The sequence below is a fragment of the Portunus trituberculatus genome, chromosome 17, assembly GCF_017591435.1.
Source record: "Portunus trituberculatus isolate SZX2019 chromosome 17, ASM1759143v1, whole genome shotgun sequence".
NCBI classification, from domain to species: domain Eukaryota; kingdom Metazoa; phylum Arthropoda; class Malacostraca; order Decapoda; family Portunidae; genus Portunus; species Portunus trituberculatus.
The window spans coordinates 6,658,436-6,672,500 of record NC_059271.1 but is presented as its reverse complement, the minus strand read 5'-3'; the positions used below and the strand labels follow the sequence as shown (position 1 = coordinate 6,672,500).

At 46.5% G+C, this 14,065-nt stretch overlaps 1 protein-coding gene across 1 annotated transcript in view; it reads left to right on the top strand.

Annotated features, from left to right (window-relative positions):
• LOC123505103 (multiple epidermal growth factor-like domains protein 6) overlaps positions 1-12,801 on the top strand; it is a 19,572-nt gene extending 6,771 nt beyond the window's left edge. The window contains exons 6-22 of the mRNA XM_045256152.1: positions 2,163-2,272; positions 3,015-3,118; positions 3,307-3,446; positions 3,533-3,634; positions 3,723-3,878; positions 3,989-4,267; positions 4,440-4,580; positions 4,940-5,056; positions 5,755-5,883; positions 6,145-6,311; positions 7,139-7,267; positions 7,400-7,562; positions 7,794-7,976; positions 8,938-9,078; positions 9,208-9,321; positions 9,817-9,951; positions 10,994-12,801. Of these exons, the coding sequence (XP_045112087.1) occupies positions 2,163-2,272; positions 3,015-3,118; positions 3,307-3,446; positions 3,533-3,634; positions 3,723-3,878; positions 3,989-4,267; positions 4,440-4,580; positions 4,940-5,056; positions 5,755-5,883; positions 6,145-6,311; positions 7,139-7,267; positions 7,400-7,562; positions 7,794-7,976; positions 8,938-9,078; positions 9,208-9,321; positions 9,817-9,951; positions 10,994-11,055 (2,372 nt within the window). The 3' untranslated portion in view covers positions 11,056-12,801. The remainder of the gene's footprint in view (positions 1-2,162; positions 2,273-3,014; positions 3,119-3,306; positions 3,447-3,532; positions 3,635-3,722; positions 3,879-3,988; positions 4,268-4,439; positions 4,581-4,939; positions 5,057-5,754; positions 5,884-6,144; positions 6,312-7,138; positions 7,268-7,399; positions 7,563-7,793; positions 7,977-8,937; positions 9,079-9,207; positions 9,322-9,816; positions 9,952-10,993) is intronic.
• The last annotated feature ends 1,264 nt before the right edge of the window (positions 12,802-14,065 follow it).

Here is a 14,065-nt window from a genome sequence, read left to right as displayed (position 1 = left end):
TATATTCTCACTGCCTGGATATGGGTACTAAAATTTTTGTCTACGTGTTCTGTGTTCTGTGCTCGTCTCTACAACAATGACGGAAGGAACACTGGTTGTCTCTCTCATGCGCATCTTGTCTGTCTTTTTTCATTGTCTTTTTTTCAGTTTGGTTGGTTCCTTAACCCTTTCAGTCCCACAGCGTAAATTTCATTCCATTCTGTACATTCTTCACTAACAGAATAATATAAGCCAGGTGAAGCCATCAGACCTACTCGTGGCAGTCCCTCTAAAAAATACATATCTACCTATTTCCAACTATCATTCCTTTCTTCGTGAATTTGTTTTATCTTCTTTTAAAGTTTCCAAATTTTTTTCAAAGTTATGATGATCCTTTTCGTAATCATGAGGATAAAATTCACTCACAGTTGTGGATTGACTGCCACTATTTTTCTCTCCCTTTTATTCCATTCTAGTTAATATTTGATCATTTTGTCTAGTTTAAAAGTGAACTGTGGTACTTAATGGCTTAAAAGTCTCGTCTCGCTCAGAAAAAGCTAATACATGTTAACTAATTTCCTTCCTTGTAAGTGTCGTGCATTTCTAAAAGAACGACTATATAAACACGTGTTCGTCTTTCCTTCCAGCGTGTTCTGTCTCTTGTTCCCTTTGGTTTCTGTGTGGTGAGCCTCGTCAGTCCACTGTTTTGTTTCCTTCTCGTCAGCCTCGTGCATCTGCTGAACTAAAGCCTTCCAGCGTGTTCTTTCTCTTGTTTATTTTGGTTCGTAAGTTGTGAGCTTTGTCAGTCCACTGTTTTGTTTCCTTTCGGTCAGCCTCGTGCATCTATTAAACTAAAACCTAGTGTGTTCAGTCTCTTGTTTCTTTTTGTTCGTATGTTGTGAGCTCCGTCAGTCCACTGTTTTGTTTCCTGTTCGGTCAGCTTGGTGCACCTCCTAAAGCAACCAATGTTCGGCTTGTTCCTGACTTAATTTCTGAGACTCTTTTGTGAAACGTCTTTTTTTTCGTGTACTTCTTATGTATTTGCAATGAATCATTTACACTTCTTTTAAACAATTTCTCGTATTTCACTTGTTAATTTAGTAATTTCATATAATTCTGTTTCTCACAAAGGTATGTAGTTGAATGTTCTTATTTGTACTTTTCTTGATATTTAACACTTTGCATTGTTATGAGAAAATACGTGTGTGTATGCCTGCCCTAATGATGATGTGATGATGATGATAATAATAATAATAATAATAATAATAATAATAATAATAATAATAATAATGATAACATGGTATAAGTCTCGCATGGCTCCCTCTTACTCACTCCCTCACTTACGCACTTACAATGTTAACGAGTCCAAAACAACAGCAACAGCAATAACTACAACAAAACAATTTAACTAACAACGTATCCTCATAATAATTAACTTGTTCAAAAATCAAAACTTTAAAACTGCATGCTCTCTCTCTCTCTCTCTCTCTCTCTCTCTCTCTCTCTCTCTCTCTCTCTCTCTCTCTCTCTCACACACACACACTTAAGTACTAACGAGTCTTACTTAATGTTAATGTCTGTGTATGTTTATTCAACTGAAAAAAAATGAAGAAATACTGAAGAAATTAAAGTAAACATATGAATAAAGATACCAAGAAAACTTAATGAGTAAGTGAATGATTGAAAGAATGAATGAATAGGTAAATAAATGAATAATCAAACAAAATTTACGTTTCAAGTGGAAAAAAAAAATCAAGTAAATGAAAATGGCAATAATGAAAATACTACTACTACTACTACTACTACTACTACTACTACTACTACTACTACTACTACTACTACTACTACCACTACTACTACTACTACCACTACTGCTACTACTACTACTACTACCACTACTAATTATAATAACAATAATAATAGTAATAACGATAACACAAACAACAACATAAAGATAAGCCACAAAGTACAATAACGAAGCAAAGAAAATATAGGAAAGCTTTACCAAATAAAAGAAAAAAAGAAAAAAAAAGTTACAAACCCCAACATTTCCTACCCATTCATTTAATATTCCAATGTTTTTTTTTTACTTTCCGCTCATCCAATACAACACACTACTCTATCCACCTTCCACCTTCCCTTTTGTAACGTGTGTGTGTGTCTGTGTGTCTTCCGGCGAGCAGAGTGCGAGGAAGGCTGGTGGGGAGAGAGCTGTCTGCAGGAGTGCCAGTGTGAAAGCTATGCCACCTGTGATACTGAGACTGGGGAGTGCCGCTGTCCTGCCGGCTACAAGGTAAGTGTGGCACTGGTTCGAACTGAAGAGAGGTGACATTCAGGTGCATGTTGGATATGAGTTGTAGATTTGTTGTTTTATTTTTTATTTTTATTTTATTGTTGTTGTTGTAGTGTATGGTGAATGGTCTCTCTCGTGTGTGTGTGTGTGTGTGTGTGTGTGTGTGTGTGTGTGGTCTTGTCAATGTATCTCTGGTTGGTTTTTCTTTGTTTTATTTCATTTATTTATTTTTTTTTTGTTTAGTGAAGTCATTTCCTTTCTTTCTTTCTTTCATTTATTGTGTTGTTGCGTCTTTTCTTAATTTATTTCTTTGAGTCATTTTTTATTTATTTATTTATTTTTTTTTTTTTAGTTGGTGTTGTGTGTAATGTTTTTTTATAATCAGTTTTCTTCTTTTTATACTTTTTCCCTCTTTTCTTTAACCTCTATATTCTCTCCTCACCTCTTTCTACCCTCCGTCTCTCCAACCATCCACTTATCCTTCCCTCTGCCCGTCCCTCCTTCGTCTTTGTCCCTATATCCCTCTATTCACCCGCCCATCCTCTCTCCCTTTGCCCGTCCCCTCTCCACCCCTTTATAGCTCCACTAACTAATTTTTCCCTCTCCTCGTCCTTTTTTCCTTCAATTTTCCACCTCAATCCCATCCTTCCCTCTTTCCGTGTCTTCATCACTCCATCCGCCAATCATTCCCTCCGTCCGCCTCTCCTCCCTGTTTCCTGCCTGATGAGCGGTGGTGTTTCAGGGTGAGGAGTGCGCCGAGAAGTGCGGCAAGGGTCGCTGGGGCCAGGACTGCCGCCGCTCCTGCAGGTGTCTAAACGGCGCCACCTGCCACTACGTCACGGGCAGGTGAGGCGCGAGGCGGGCTCTCGCTTCTCGCGGCACTGGAGTAGAGTGGGATTCTTGCTTTTCGTTATGATATAAGATCGAAGAGTACGTGTACTTTACTGTTAGGAACGCACGTTACACATACACACCTCCAAACACACACACACACACACACACACACACACTGATAGCCACCTCCCCAAACGCAGGTGTGAGTGCCGCGCGGGCTTCACTGGCCACTATTGCGAACAGCCTTGTGCCCCGGGCCGCCACGGGCCAGACTGCTCCCAGCTGTGCCACTGTGCCGGCGGCGGGCCGTGTGACAGGGTGACGGGCGAGTGTCCCAAGGGTGAGTGTTTACCCTGACCCACAGTGAACCACAGAAGCAGGTAAGCGTCGCAGCCACTCAGCAGCTGACACCTGTGCTCTTTGCAGGCTGTGCTGAGGGTCGCTACGGACTGAACTGTTCCGGCACCTGCACCTGTGCCAATGGCGGCACCTGCGACACGCTCACAGGCGCCTGCACCTGTGCCCCGGGTGAGTCACTTGTGCTCGGCGTGGTGGTGATAATGATAATGATACTACTACTAATAACAATGATGATGATGATGATGTGTGCACACAGGATGGCTGGGCGCCTCGTGCATGGAGCAGTGCCCGGAGGGGACGTGGGGACCGGCATGCAGGCGCCAATGTAACTGTGCGGGCGGCGCCTCGTGTGACCCCATCACGGGCGCCTGCTTGTGTCCCCCGGGGAGCCTCGGGCCGCGCTGCGAGATGGGTGAGTCCTGCCACTAGTGTGTTACTGTTACTGCTGTCACGTGCCTTGTCCCTCCCCTACCACCCCTTCACCCCATCCCTCACCTCTACCACGCCCTCTCTCCTGCTCAGGTGGCGACTCTATAGAGCCGCAGTGTGCCTCAGACCGATGGGGCGAGAAGTGCCTGCAACTGTGTCTCTGCCACAATGGCGGCACCTGTGACCGTATCTCCGGGGCGTGTGTGTGCCCCCCGGGGTACACAGGGCCCGTCTGCAGTGAGAGGTGTCCGGAGGGTACGTACGGTACCGGGTGTGCGCACGAGTGTGGCTGCCAGCACGGAGCGCCCTGCCACCACCAGACGGGTGCCTGCTCATGCCCGCCGGGCAGGACGGGAGACTTCTGCGAGCACGGTGAGTGGCACATGGTCTGAGCCGTGACGCATCCCACGGCTGCTGCTCAAGTAACGCTGTGTGGTGTGTGCTCTGACGCACGTTGCGTTTTATTGCATTGTTGTGGTGCCTCCAGCATGCCGCCATTCCCATTTCCTTTAACACATCTCATTTTACATATCACCCTCTACAGAGTGTCAGCCGGGAAAGTATGGCGTTAACTGCATGATGGAGTGCCGCTGCAACAACGGGGGCCGCTGTGATCCTGCCACCGGGGAGTGCCAGTGTGCGCCGGGCTGGCAAGGCAAACACTGCAAAAAGAAGTGCCACTCAGGTGTGTGTGTGTGTGTGTGTGTGTGTGTGTGTGTGTGTGTGTGTGTGTGTGTGTGTGTAAGCCATTATATAGCAACATCTGAAAAATAGCAGCGACTTGCCCGGTGAGGTAGTTCCCAATCACCAATTCTCCATTATGTGCCAACAACTGTCTGAATTGCAGCAGCAGGTTCGACGCGATCATTCACTCACTCGCTCACTCACCCACTCCTTAGCATACTTTCCTTGTAAATTTACTGATACATTCTCATTAATCTCTCTCTCTCTCTCTCTCTCTCTCTCTCTCTCTCTCTCTCTCTCTCTCTCTCTCTCTCTCTCTCTCTCTCTCTCTCTCTCTCTCTCTCTCTCTCTTGTCACCAGGAATGTGGGGACAGAACTGCAGCAGCGTGTGTCTGTGTGAGAACAATGGAGAGTGCCATCACGTGACCGGGAAATGCAAGTGTGCCCCAGGCTTCACTGGAGAGCACTGCGAGGAAGGTGAGGCTGACACTATATACTTGGCATGCATGGGGAAGGGGAGTCAGGAAGTAACAATTATGTGCGTGTGTGTCGCTCATTCCGTAAAGTTGTCACCCTTCCTCATCCTTACCATAGTGTTCTTAGTCCCTTCAGTACTGGGACACATTTTTTTACCTTAAGATTTGTGCACGATTAGACCATTTTATTGAAGGGTCTATGGAGGTCAGAAGATTAATGGGCAGTCTTCACTATTTTGATCCCCACATGAGTTTATGAAGCTGTATAAAATCACCAAAAGTAAGCAGAATGAATATGGTAACGCGTCATGGTACTGAAGGGGTTAAACGTGTTGGTGTCCTAGATTAACTACCGAGGTCTAGTGAAAGTTGTTGGAATTTTTCAAGGTTGTCTTCATGGTTTTGTTGACGGTCTGACGAGGATGCCATGTCAACCCCTTCAGTACCAGCCGCGTTTTCATATTAATTCTGGTTACTATTGGCGATTTTATACGGCTTCAGAAACTTATGTGGGGGATGAAAATAATAAAGACTCTGACCATTAATATTTTGACCTCCAAAGACCTATACTAATGCAAATAACATCGTCAATTGATAACCAAAAATCATGGTAAGAAATGCGTCTCAGTATTGAAGGGGTTAAAATGTCATTACGCAAAAACCATCTCCCTCCCTCACACTTCCCCGCCTCCCCTGCAGTGTGCCAGCGTGGGTTCTTCGGCGAGGGCTGCAACGAGCGGTGCCAGTGTGGACCAGACGAGCCGTGCCATCACGTGACGGGTGCCTGTACCTGCCCCCCTGGACTCCGAGGCGATCAGTGCCATCTTTGTGAGTGTGTGTGTGTTTCACTGTTTGATCTGTGTGTCTCTGATCTGTGTGTGTGTGTGTGTGTGTGTGTGTGTGTGTGTGTGTGTGTGTGTGTATGTTCAAGATTCGTTGATAAAATATATAATAAGTACATCTTGACAAATTAACACACACACACACACACACACACACACACACACACACACACACACACACACACACACACACACACACACACACACACACACAGACAGTAACAAACACCTCCCTGCCTTCCCTCAGACTGCAAGGAAGGCTTCTGGGGTGAGGGGTGCCAACAGAAGTGCCAGTGTCCTGAGGGTAGTCTGTGCAATCCCGTCAACGGAAACTGTTTCTGTCCCTCCGGCCACAGAGGGCACCGCTGCAGGAAGATGTGCCCACCAGGACGCTACGGTGTGGGCTGCAAGAAGGTAAGGGGTGTGGACTGTTGGAAGGGGAAAGAGGGAAGGGAGTTCGAGGAGGAAGAGGGAGAAAAAGTGGAGGAATTATGTTGTTTTAGGAAGGTAAGTGGTGGGATGAAAAGGAGAATAAAAGAGGAGGGAAATTCAAATAGCTGGTATAAGAGAAAGAAGGAAAAGAAGTGAAGATATAAGAAAAAGAAGCATATTTACGAAATGCAACCCAATTGATGATGACATTAAGAGATGAGAAGAAAGACTGAATATTACAAATAAAAGAGAGATGTGAGAAAGCAGAGGTTTAAAGGGAGGATATATATATATATATATATATATATATATATATATATATATATATATATATATATATATATATATATATATATATATATATATATATATATATATATATATATATATATATATATATATATATATATATATATATATATATATAGAGAGAGAGAGAGAGAGAGAGAGAGAGAGAGAGAGAGAGAGAGAGAGAGAGAGAGAGAGAGAGAGAGAGAGAGAGAGAGAGAGAGAGAGAGAGAGAGAGAGAGAGAGAGAATAACAATGTAGTATCTGGTGGAGTGAGGCGCCTGCGTGTGGCTACTAGTGTCTGTATTCAGGAACGCTTTGTTATCTCACCACCACTATTTCCAAATGCCATGGAGATGATCAGCTTGGGTCTCAAGAGTGTTTTTCCTGTTAGTAATGTAGAAATTTTGTTAACCCGTCATTAAAACTATAAAACAAACACCTTTAGAAACCTGTGCAACGTTTACAAGTGTTGGAGGTGTGGCCAGAGTGTTTCATAACAATGTGTGTGCCCCGTGCAGAAGTGTCAGTGCAACAACGATGGCGTGTGTCACCCGGAGACAGGGGAGTGTCAGTGTCCTGAGGGCTTCTACGGCCCTACCTGTGACCTCAAGTGCCTCAGCGGCACCGACTCAGCACAGTGCAACCAGGTGAGTGATGTGTGTGTGTGTGTGTGTGTGTGTGTGTGTGTGTGTGTGTGTGTGTGTGTGTGTGTGTGTGTGTGTGTACTGTCCTCGTGTGGCACCTCCTACCAAACACTCCCAAGGTCCCTGCGTCCACAGACGTGTGAATGTGAGCACGGCGGCGTGTGTGACGGCCCCGGGGAGTGTCGGTGCCCCGCGGGATACACGGGGCCGCGCTGCGAGTCTGTCTGTCCAGAGGGAACCTGGGGCTCCCTCTGCGCTTTCCAGTGCCGCTGCCAGAACGACGGAATCTGCCACCCAGGTGAGTCAGCGCCGCCACAGCCGCGGCGAGTTGTGCTGAATGCACGCAGAGACAGCAGCAGGCACAGCAGCACCAACACCAGCACCAGCACCAGCACCGGAGGAGGAACTGGAGAGGCTCGCATGCTGTTGTTACTGCTGCTGCTGCTGCTGCTGTCCTGACAAGATAGTTCATGCGATGGAAAGCAAGTAACTCTCTCTCTCTCTCTCTCTCTCTCTCTCTCTCTCCCAGCCACGGGTGAGTGCCAGTGCGGCATGGGATGGATGGGACGGCACTGTGAGCTGGAGTGTCCGCCGGGCCGCTATGGGCCAGACTGCCGCCTGGACTGTGCCTGCCACGCAAACATGACCTGCGACAGATTCTCAGGATGCTGCGAATGTGGCCCCGGGCGCTACGGCCGCTACTGTGAGCTGGGTGAGTGCTGACCACACACACACACACACACACACACACACACACACACACACCGCGTAGGGCAGTGGTTAGCACGCTCGACTCACAATCGAGAGGGCCGGTTTCGAGTCCCGGTAAGCGGCGAGGCAAATGGGCAAGCCTCTTAATGTGTAGCCCCTGTTCACCCAGCAGTAAATAGGTACGGGATGTAACTCGAGGGGTTGTGGCCTCGCTTTCCCGGTGTGTGGAGTGTGTTATGTGGTCTCAGTCCTGCCCGAAGATCGGTCTATGAGCTCTGAGCTCGCTCCGTAATGGGGAAGACTGGTTGGGTGACCAGCAGACGACCGAGGTGAATTACACACACACACACACACACACACACACACACACACACACACACACGAGATAACATATCTTCCTACAAAGCTCCTCTTCAATAAGTACTTTGAAATATAATTGGCTATGTATTTGTTGCAGTAGTAGTAGTAGTAGTAGTAGTAGTAGTAGTAGTAGTAGTAGTAGTAGTAGTAGTAGTAGTAGTAGTAGTAGTAGTAGTAGTAGTAGTAGTAGTAGTAGTAGTAGTAGTAGTAGAAGTAGAAGTAGTAGTAGTAGTAATAGTTGTTGTTGTTGTTGTTGTTGTTGTTGTTCTTCTTCTTGTTCTTGTTGTTTATGTGTTAAGATCATTATTATCATCGTCATCGCAATAATAGTAGTAGTAGTAGTAGTAGTAGTAGTAGTAGTAGTAGTAGTAGTAGTAGTAGTAGTAGTAGTAGCAGCAGCAGCAGCAGCAGCAGCAGCAGCAGCAGCAGCAGCAGCAGCAGCAGTAGTAGTAGCAGTAGTAGTAGTAGTAGTAGTAGTAGTAGTAGTAGTAGTAGTAGTAGTAGTAGTAGTAGAAGTAGAAGTAGAAGTAGTAGTAGTAGTAGTAGTAGTAGTAGTAGTACCACCACCACCACCACCACTTCACGCCGCGCCCCTCCCACAGAGTGCCCGCCGAGTCTGTACGGGGTGTACTGCAAGCAAGTGTGCGAGTGCCTGAACGGTGCCACCTGCGATCCGGCCACGGGAGAGTGCTACTGTGCTCCGGGATTCATGGGACCCACGTGCGCCGACCCCTGCCCTCAAGGTGACTGTGTGTGTGTGTGTGTGTGTGTGTGTGTGTGTGTGTGTGTGTGTGTGTGTGTGTGTGTGTGTGTGTGTGTGTGTGTGTGTGTGCTGGTCCCACTAATTTACACTACGGCTTCTTCCTCTCCAGGTCGGTTTGGTGCCGGATGTGTTGAGCGGTGCCAGTGTGGGCAGCACAAGTGTCGCAAGGATACCGGGGAGTGTCTGTGTCCGCTGGGCTTCACTGGACCACAATGTGCGCAAGGTGAGTTTATGAAGGTGTGTGTGTGTGTGTGTGTGTGTGTGTGTGTGTGTGTGTGTGTGTGTGTGTGTGTGTGTGTGTGTGTGTGTGTCTGTCTTCACTTCACTTCGGTCGCCTGCTGGTCACCCAGCCAGTCTTCCCCATTACGGAGCGAGCTCAGAGCTCATAGACCGATCTTCGGGTACGACTGAGACCACATAACACACTCCACACACCGGGAAAGCGAGGCCACAACCCCTCGAGTTACATCCCGTACCTATTTACTGCTAGGTGAACAGGGACCACACATTAAGAGTCTTGCCCATTTGCCTCGCCGCTTACCGGGATTCGAACCCGGCCCTCTCGATTGTAAGTCGAGCGTGCTAACCACTACACTACGCGTTGTGTGTGTGTGTGTGTGTGTGTGTGTGTGTGTGTGTGTGTGTGTGTGTGTGTGTGTGTGTGTGTGTGTGTGTTGTGTGTGTGTGTGTGTGTTACCAGCCTCTCCCTCCTTTACAGAGTGCCCGCCTGGGAAGTACGGTCCAGGTTGCCAGCAGGAATGTGAATGCCACAACGGCGGCACCTGTAATCCCGCCACGGGACGCTGCACCTGCCCGCGAGGTTGGCTGGGCCCGAAGTGCAAGGACAAGGACGGTGAGTAGCGGGCCGAGCGTGAGTGACAGTGACAGAGGGAGAGTGAGCGAGTGGCAGTGTGGTGACTGTACTGAGAGAAGTGGAAGGGTGGAAGGGAGAGGATGAGGAAGGAAGGTGGGAAGATGGAGAATGAGAAGAGGAAGATGAGGAAAGTGGAAGACATAACAAGAGATGAAGGGTGGAAGGGAGAGAATAAGTAAGGAAGGTAGGAGATGGAGAGTGGGAGGAGGAAGATGAGGAAGGTGGAAGACATGAGAGATGAAGGGAGAGAGGGAGAAGAAAGGAGATTAATTACAGGATGAGAGAGAGAGAGAGAGAGAGAGAGAGAGAGAGAGAGAGAGAGAGAGAGAGAGAGAGAGAGAGAGAGAGAGAGAGAGAGAGAGAGAGAGAGTGTGTGTGTGTGTGTGTGTGTGTGTGTGTGTGTGTGTGTGTGTGTGTGTGTGTGTGTGTGTGTGTGTGTGTGTGTGTGTGTGTGTGTGTGTGTATGAACAGCAATGTGGCCACAGGGTAAACCGCCGCATCAACCCTCTAATGAGCCTTGAGTAGCGTCCGTACATATACAAAAAAAAACAAGAAGATAAAAGATAAAAAAGAAAGAAACTATAAAGATGTGCATACAGCAAGCCTTATAAAACCGTTCTAAGTTGAAACATAAAGTTAGCTTAATAACAACATGCACTGATACCATTCCTGATCGTTTGTTGTTTGTGGTTACACTCTTTTAACCCCTTCAATACTGGGACACATTTTTACCTTGAGATTTGTGTACGATTACACCATTTTCTTGACATTAAGAAAGGTTTATGGAGGTCAGAAGATTAATGGCAACAGTTTTCACTATTTCAATCCCCTCCCCCCCGCCACATAAGCGTCTGAAACTGTATAAAATCACCAAATAGTAAGCAGAATGAATATGGAACCGCGTCATGGTACTGAAGGGATTAAGGTAGAATGGAGTAACTGAACAACGCCTGTGTGTGCATGTGTGTGTGTGTGTGTGTGTTCACCTTCCATCGTCCTTGACCCTTCCTTCCCTCAACAGTGCCCTTCATCACCACCGCCGAGCACCGGGACCGTTCAGACATCCCGGTGGAGGACAGCTGAGCGGCGCCCCGGACCGTACTGGGGCCTCGAGGACTGGCTTAGGGGCGCTGCGGGCTGGAGGAAGCGTGGGCTGTGGTATAGAGCTGCACGTTGCTGAGTGTCACGTGGGGATCATGTAGTGTGTGAAGCAACGAGCAGGATTTGAACCAGGATTCGAACGTGTGACATTGTATTCTGTTCAAAGACTTCACCAGCGAGCCACTCCACCAGCACCACGTGACCACAGTGCCAAGGAAAGCGGCGAGGACCAAAATGCCTCATCAGGGACAAGTGGAAATCAGTCTTGAGTGCCACATCAGGTGCCACTCCGCACCGTGAAGGGTACACACTACCAACCGTGACTCAGGTGACCAGTTCCTCACGTGTACTAGTGCCACGTACAGGTAACGAGGTCATATATAGTAACAGTGCCACGTACAGGTAACAGAATCACATATGAGTAACACTAGTACTTAGGGAAACAGTGCCACATATAGGTAACATGGACACATACAGGTAAGACCGTAAGAGTGCCAGCTACAGAATCAGTCACGCACAGGCCACCAGTATCACCACCGTGTACCACTATCTGCTCCACACTCACACACCAGTGCCGCTTCCAGGTCTCAGCGCCACAAGCAAGTTCACACATTAGCTTCAAATCACTTGGATGCCACACAAACGTCCACGTCGTGCCATTACACGTGTCACCGATAGGTTGGCAAAGTGGCGTGTGGGTGTACACAGCAAGGGCAGTGCCATGGTGCGAGGTGTCCCATGAGCCTCGCCAATAGAAGAGTGTCAGGAAGGGATGCTACAAGATGAACTGCCTAACCAAATAAGTCTTACCGTCATGCGCCGATACACACTGGCATGAAAACAGGAATGTGACATGTTGGTTTGGGTGTCTGACCACAACAGTCTTATCAGCCCGAGATGCCGTGGAGATCGAGTGCTGTTGTGGTGACTTATGTGGAGTGGTGTGAACATGTGTGGATATATCTATGGCGTGTGGACGAAAAGCACTTACAGAACAACCTGGCAGTGAAAGAGCAAGTGCCACATACGAGTATACACAAGTGGAGTGCAGTGCCATGTGTGAAAATATATTAATAACAGTGGCACGAGTGTACAATGAACGCCAGCATCACAGCGGCGTGCAGGGAGCAGTGCCACGTTTAGGAGGCAGCGGTGTGTGAGGACAGTGCCGGTAGTACCACGTGGTGTCCTAGTGAGGCAATGCAACGGACCCATCAGTGCCAAGAAAGAGTCAAGAGTGCCATATGACTGTGTTTTGTGTGTGTGTGTGTGTGTGTGTGTGTGTGTGTGTGTGTGTGTGTGTGTGTGTGTGTGTGTGTGTGTGTGTGTGTGTGTGTGTGTGTGTAAATAGATTTTCAACTTAAGTTACTATATTGCATTCTTCTTTCCTCTCTCTCTCTCTCTCTCTCTCTCTCTCTCTCTCTCTCTCTCTCTCTCTCTCTCTCTCTCTCTCTCTCTCTCTCTCTCTCTCTCTCTCTCTCTCTTTCTTTCTTCCTTGCTTTTTAACCACTCTCGTCTTACCCAATGAAAATCTTCCCTCCCCTCTTTCTTTCCTCCTCTCTCTTCACTTTTGTCCTTCCCCTATCCACCAATTAGCTTCCTTGTACATTGCATATCTCTCCTTCCTTCATATAACCCTCCATTTCCCATCCATCCCTTTAATAATGTAACGCTGCCTTTAAGTTATTGCCATAATGTATCCTGAACAAAAAAAAGTTACCAAACCACCTAATTGACTTTCATTCCCACCTTCGTGATCCATATAACCCTTTAAATAACTGTGGTTTTCCCTCAAGGCTTACTAAAATGGTGCAGTTTCAAGAGATAGGAAGGAATTGGCTCTTAACTTCAATATGTAGAGTGGATGATGAATGGAATGGACACAGCAATCAGGTTATCTGTGTAAAGTGTTAAGGAGATAGCAAAGGTATGTTATATTTATTAGCTTTCAACCTCTAGTAATACGTAATAGTTAAAATACGGGTTAGTTAAGTTCTTGTACTTGTATATTCCGTAAGATTGTGTGTCTCTCATCTGTTTATTTTATTTTTTGTTTATTTATTTATTTATTTTTTTTTTCAATATCTTCGACTATTTAGAAAAACATCGTAATCACTCCCAGCCCCTAAACAAATGTATATATAAGTAAACAAATAAATGCAAAGAGATGAAACTGAAGAATGAAGAATGAAGAATATGAGACAAGAATGACAGAAGTAAGAAAGTAGACGTAATAAATGAGAGAAGGAGAATAAAAAAAAAAAAACGACAGCAGATACCAAGAATAACCCCTTCCCTTTTTGTTTCCTTTCATTCTTGTCTCAATCTTTCTTCCTCTTCTTGGTATTCCTTGGGCTGTAACACACACACACACACACACACACACACACACACACACACACACACACACACACACACACACACACACTGAAGTACAGGAAGGAAGGCTCGCTACTCTTCCACTCGTGCTGGTCTGAGTTGTCACAGTTCCTCGGCTTTACAGGAGACAACAACAAGGAAGAAGACAACCTCCAACTATCTCCGCTCGTCCAAATCATGCAGACCCTATCAACAACGATTGTGATTATAATGTGTTGGTTTCCTTCCCCTCCCACCGCCTCTCTCTCTCTCTCTCTCTCTCTCTCTCTCTCTCTCTCTCTCTCTCTCTCATGTAAAAACTAATACTATTATACTGTAAATACATAACTGAATAAAATACTCATTATAAGAAAACACTGCAACCACTTGTGTCAACTGAAAACTAGATGGTGAATGTGTACGTGAGGGGAGAAAGGCACCACCACCACCACCACCTAGAGAACAACAGCAACAATAGCCATGCAAGTGTCTCACCTGTGAATAGAGAAAATAGATGGAAAGAGATATTTTTCCGCAGTGAACGTCACGTGTAGATCTACTGTATCCAACAACCTCCTTTGTGTTCTCGTTATTCAATGAATAACGCCAACATAAGAGCACAAGGGTGGGGTGT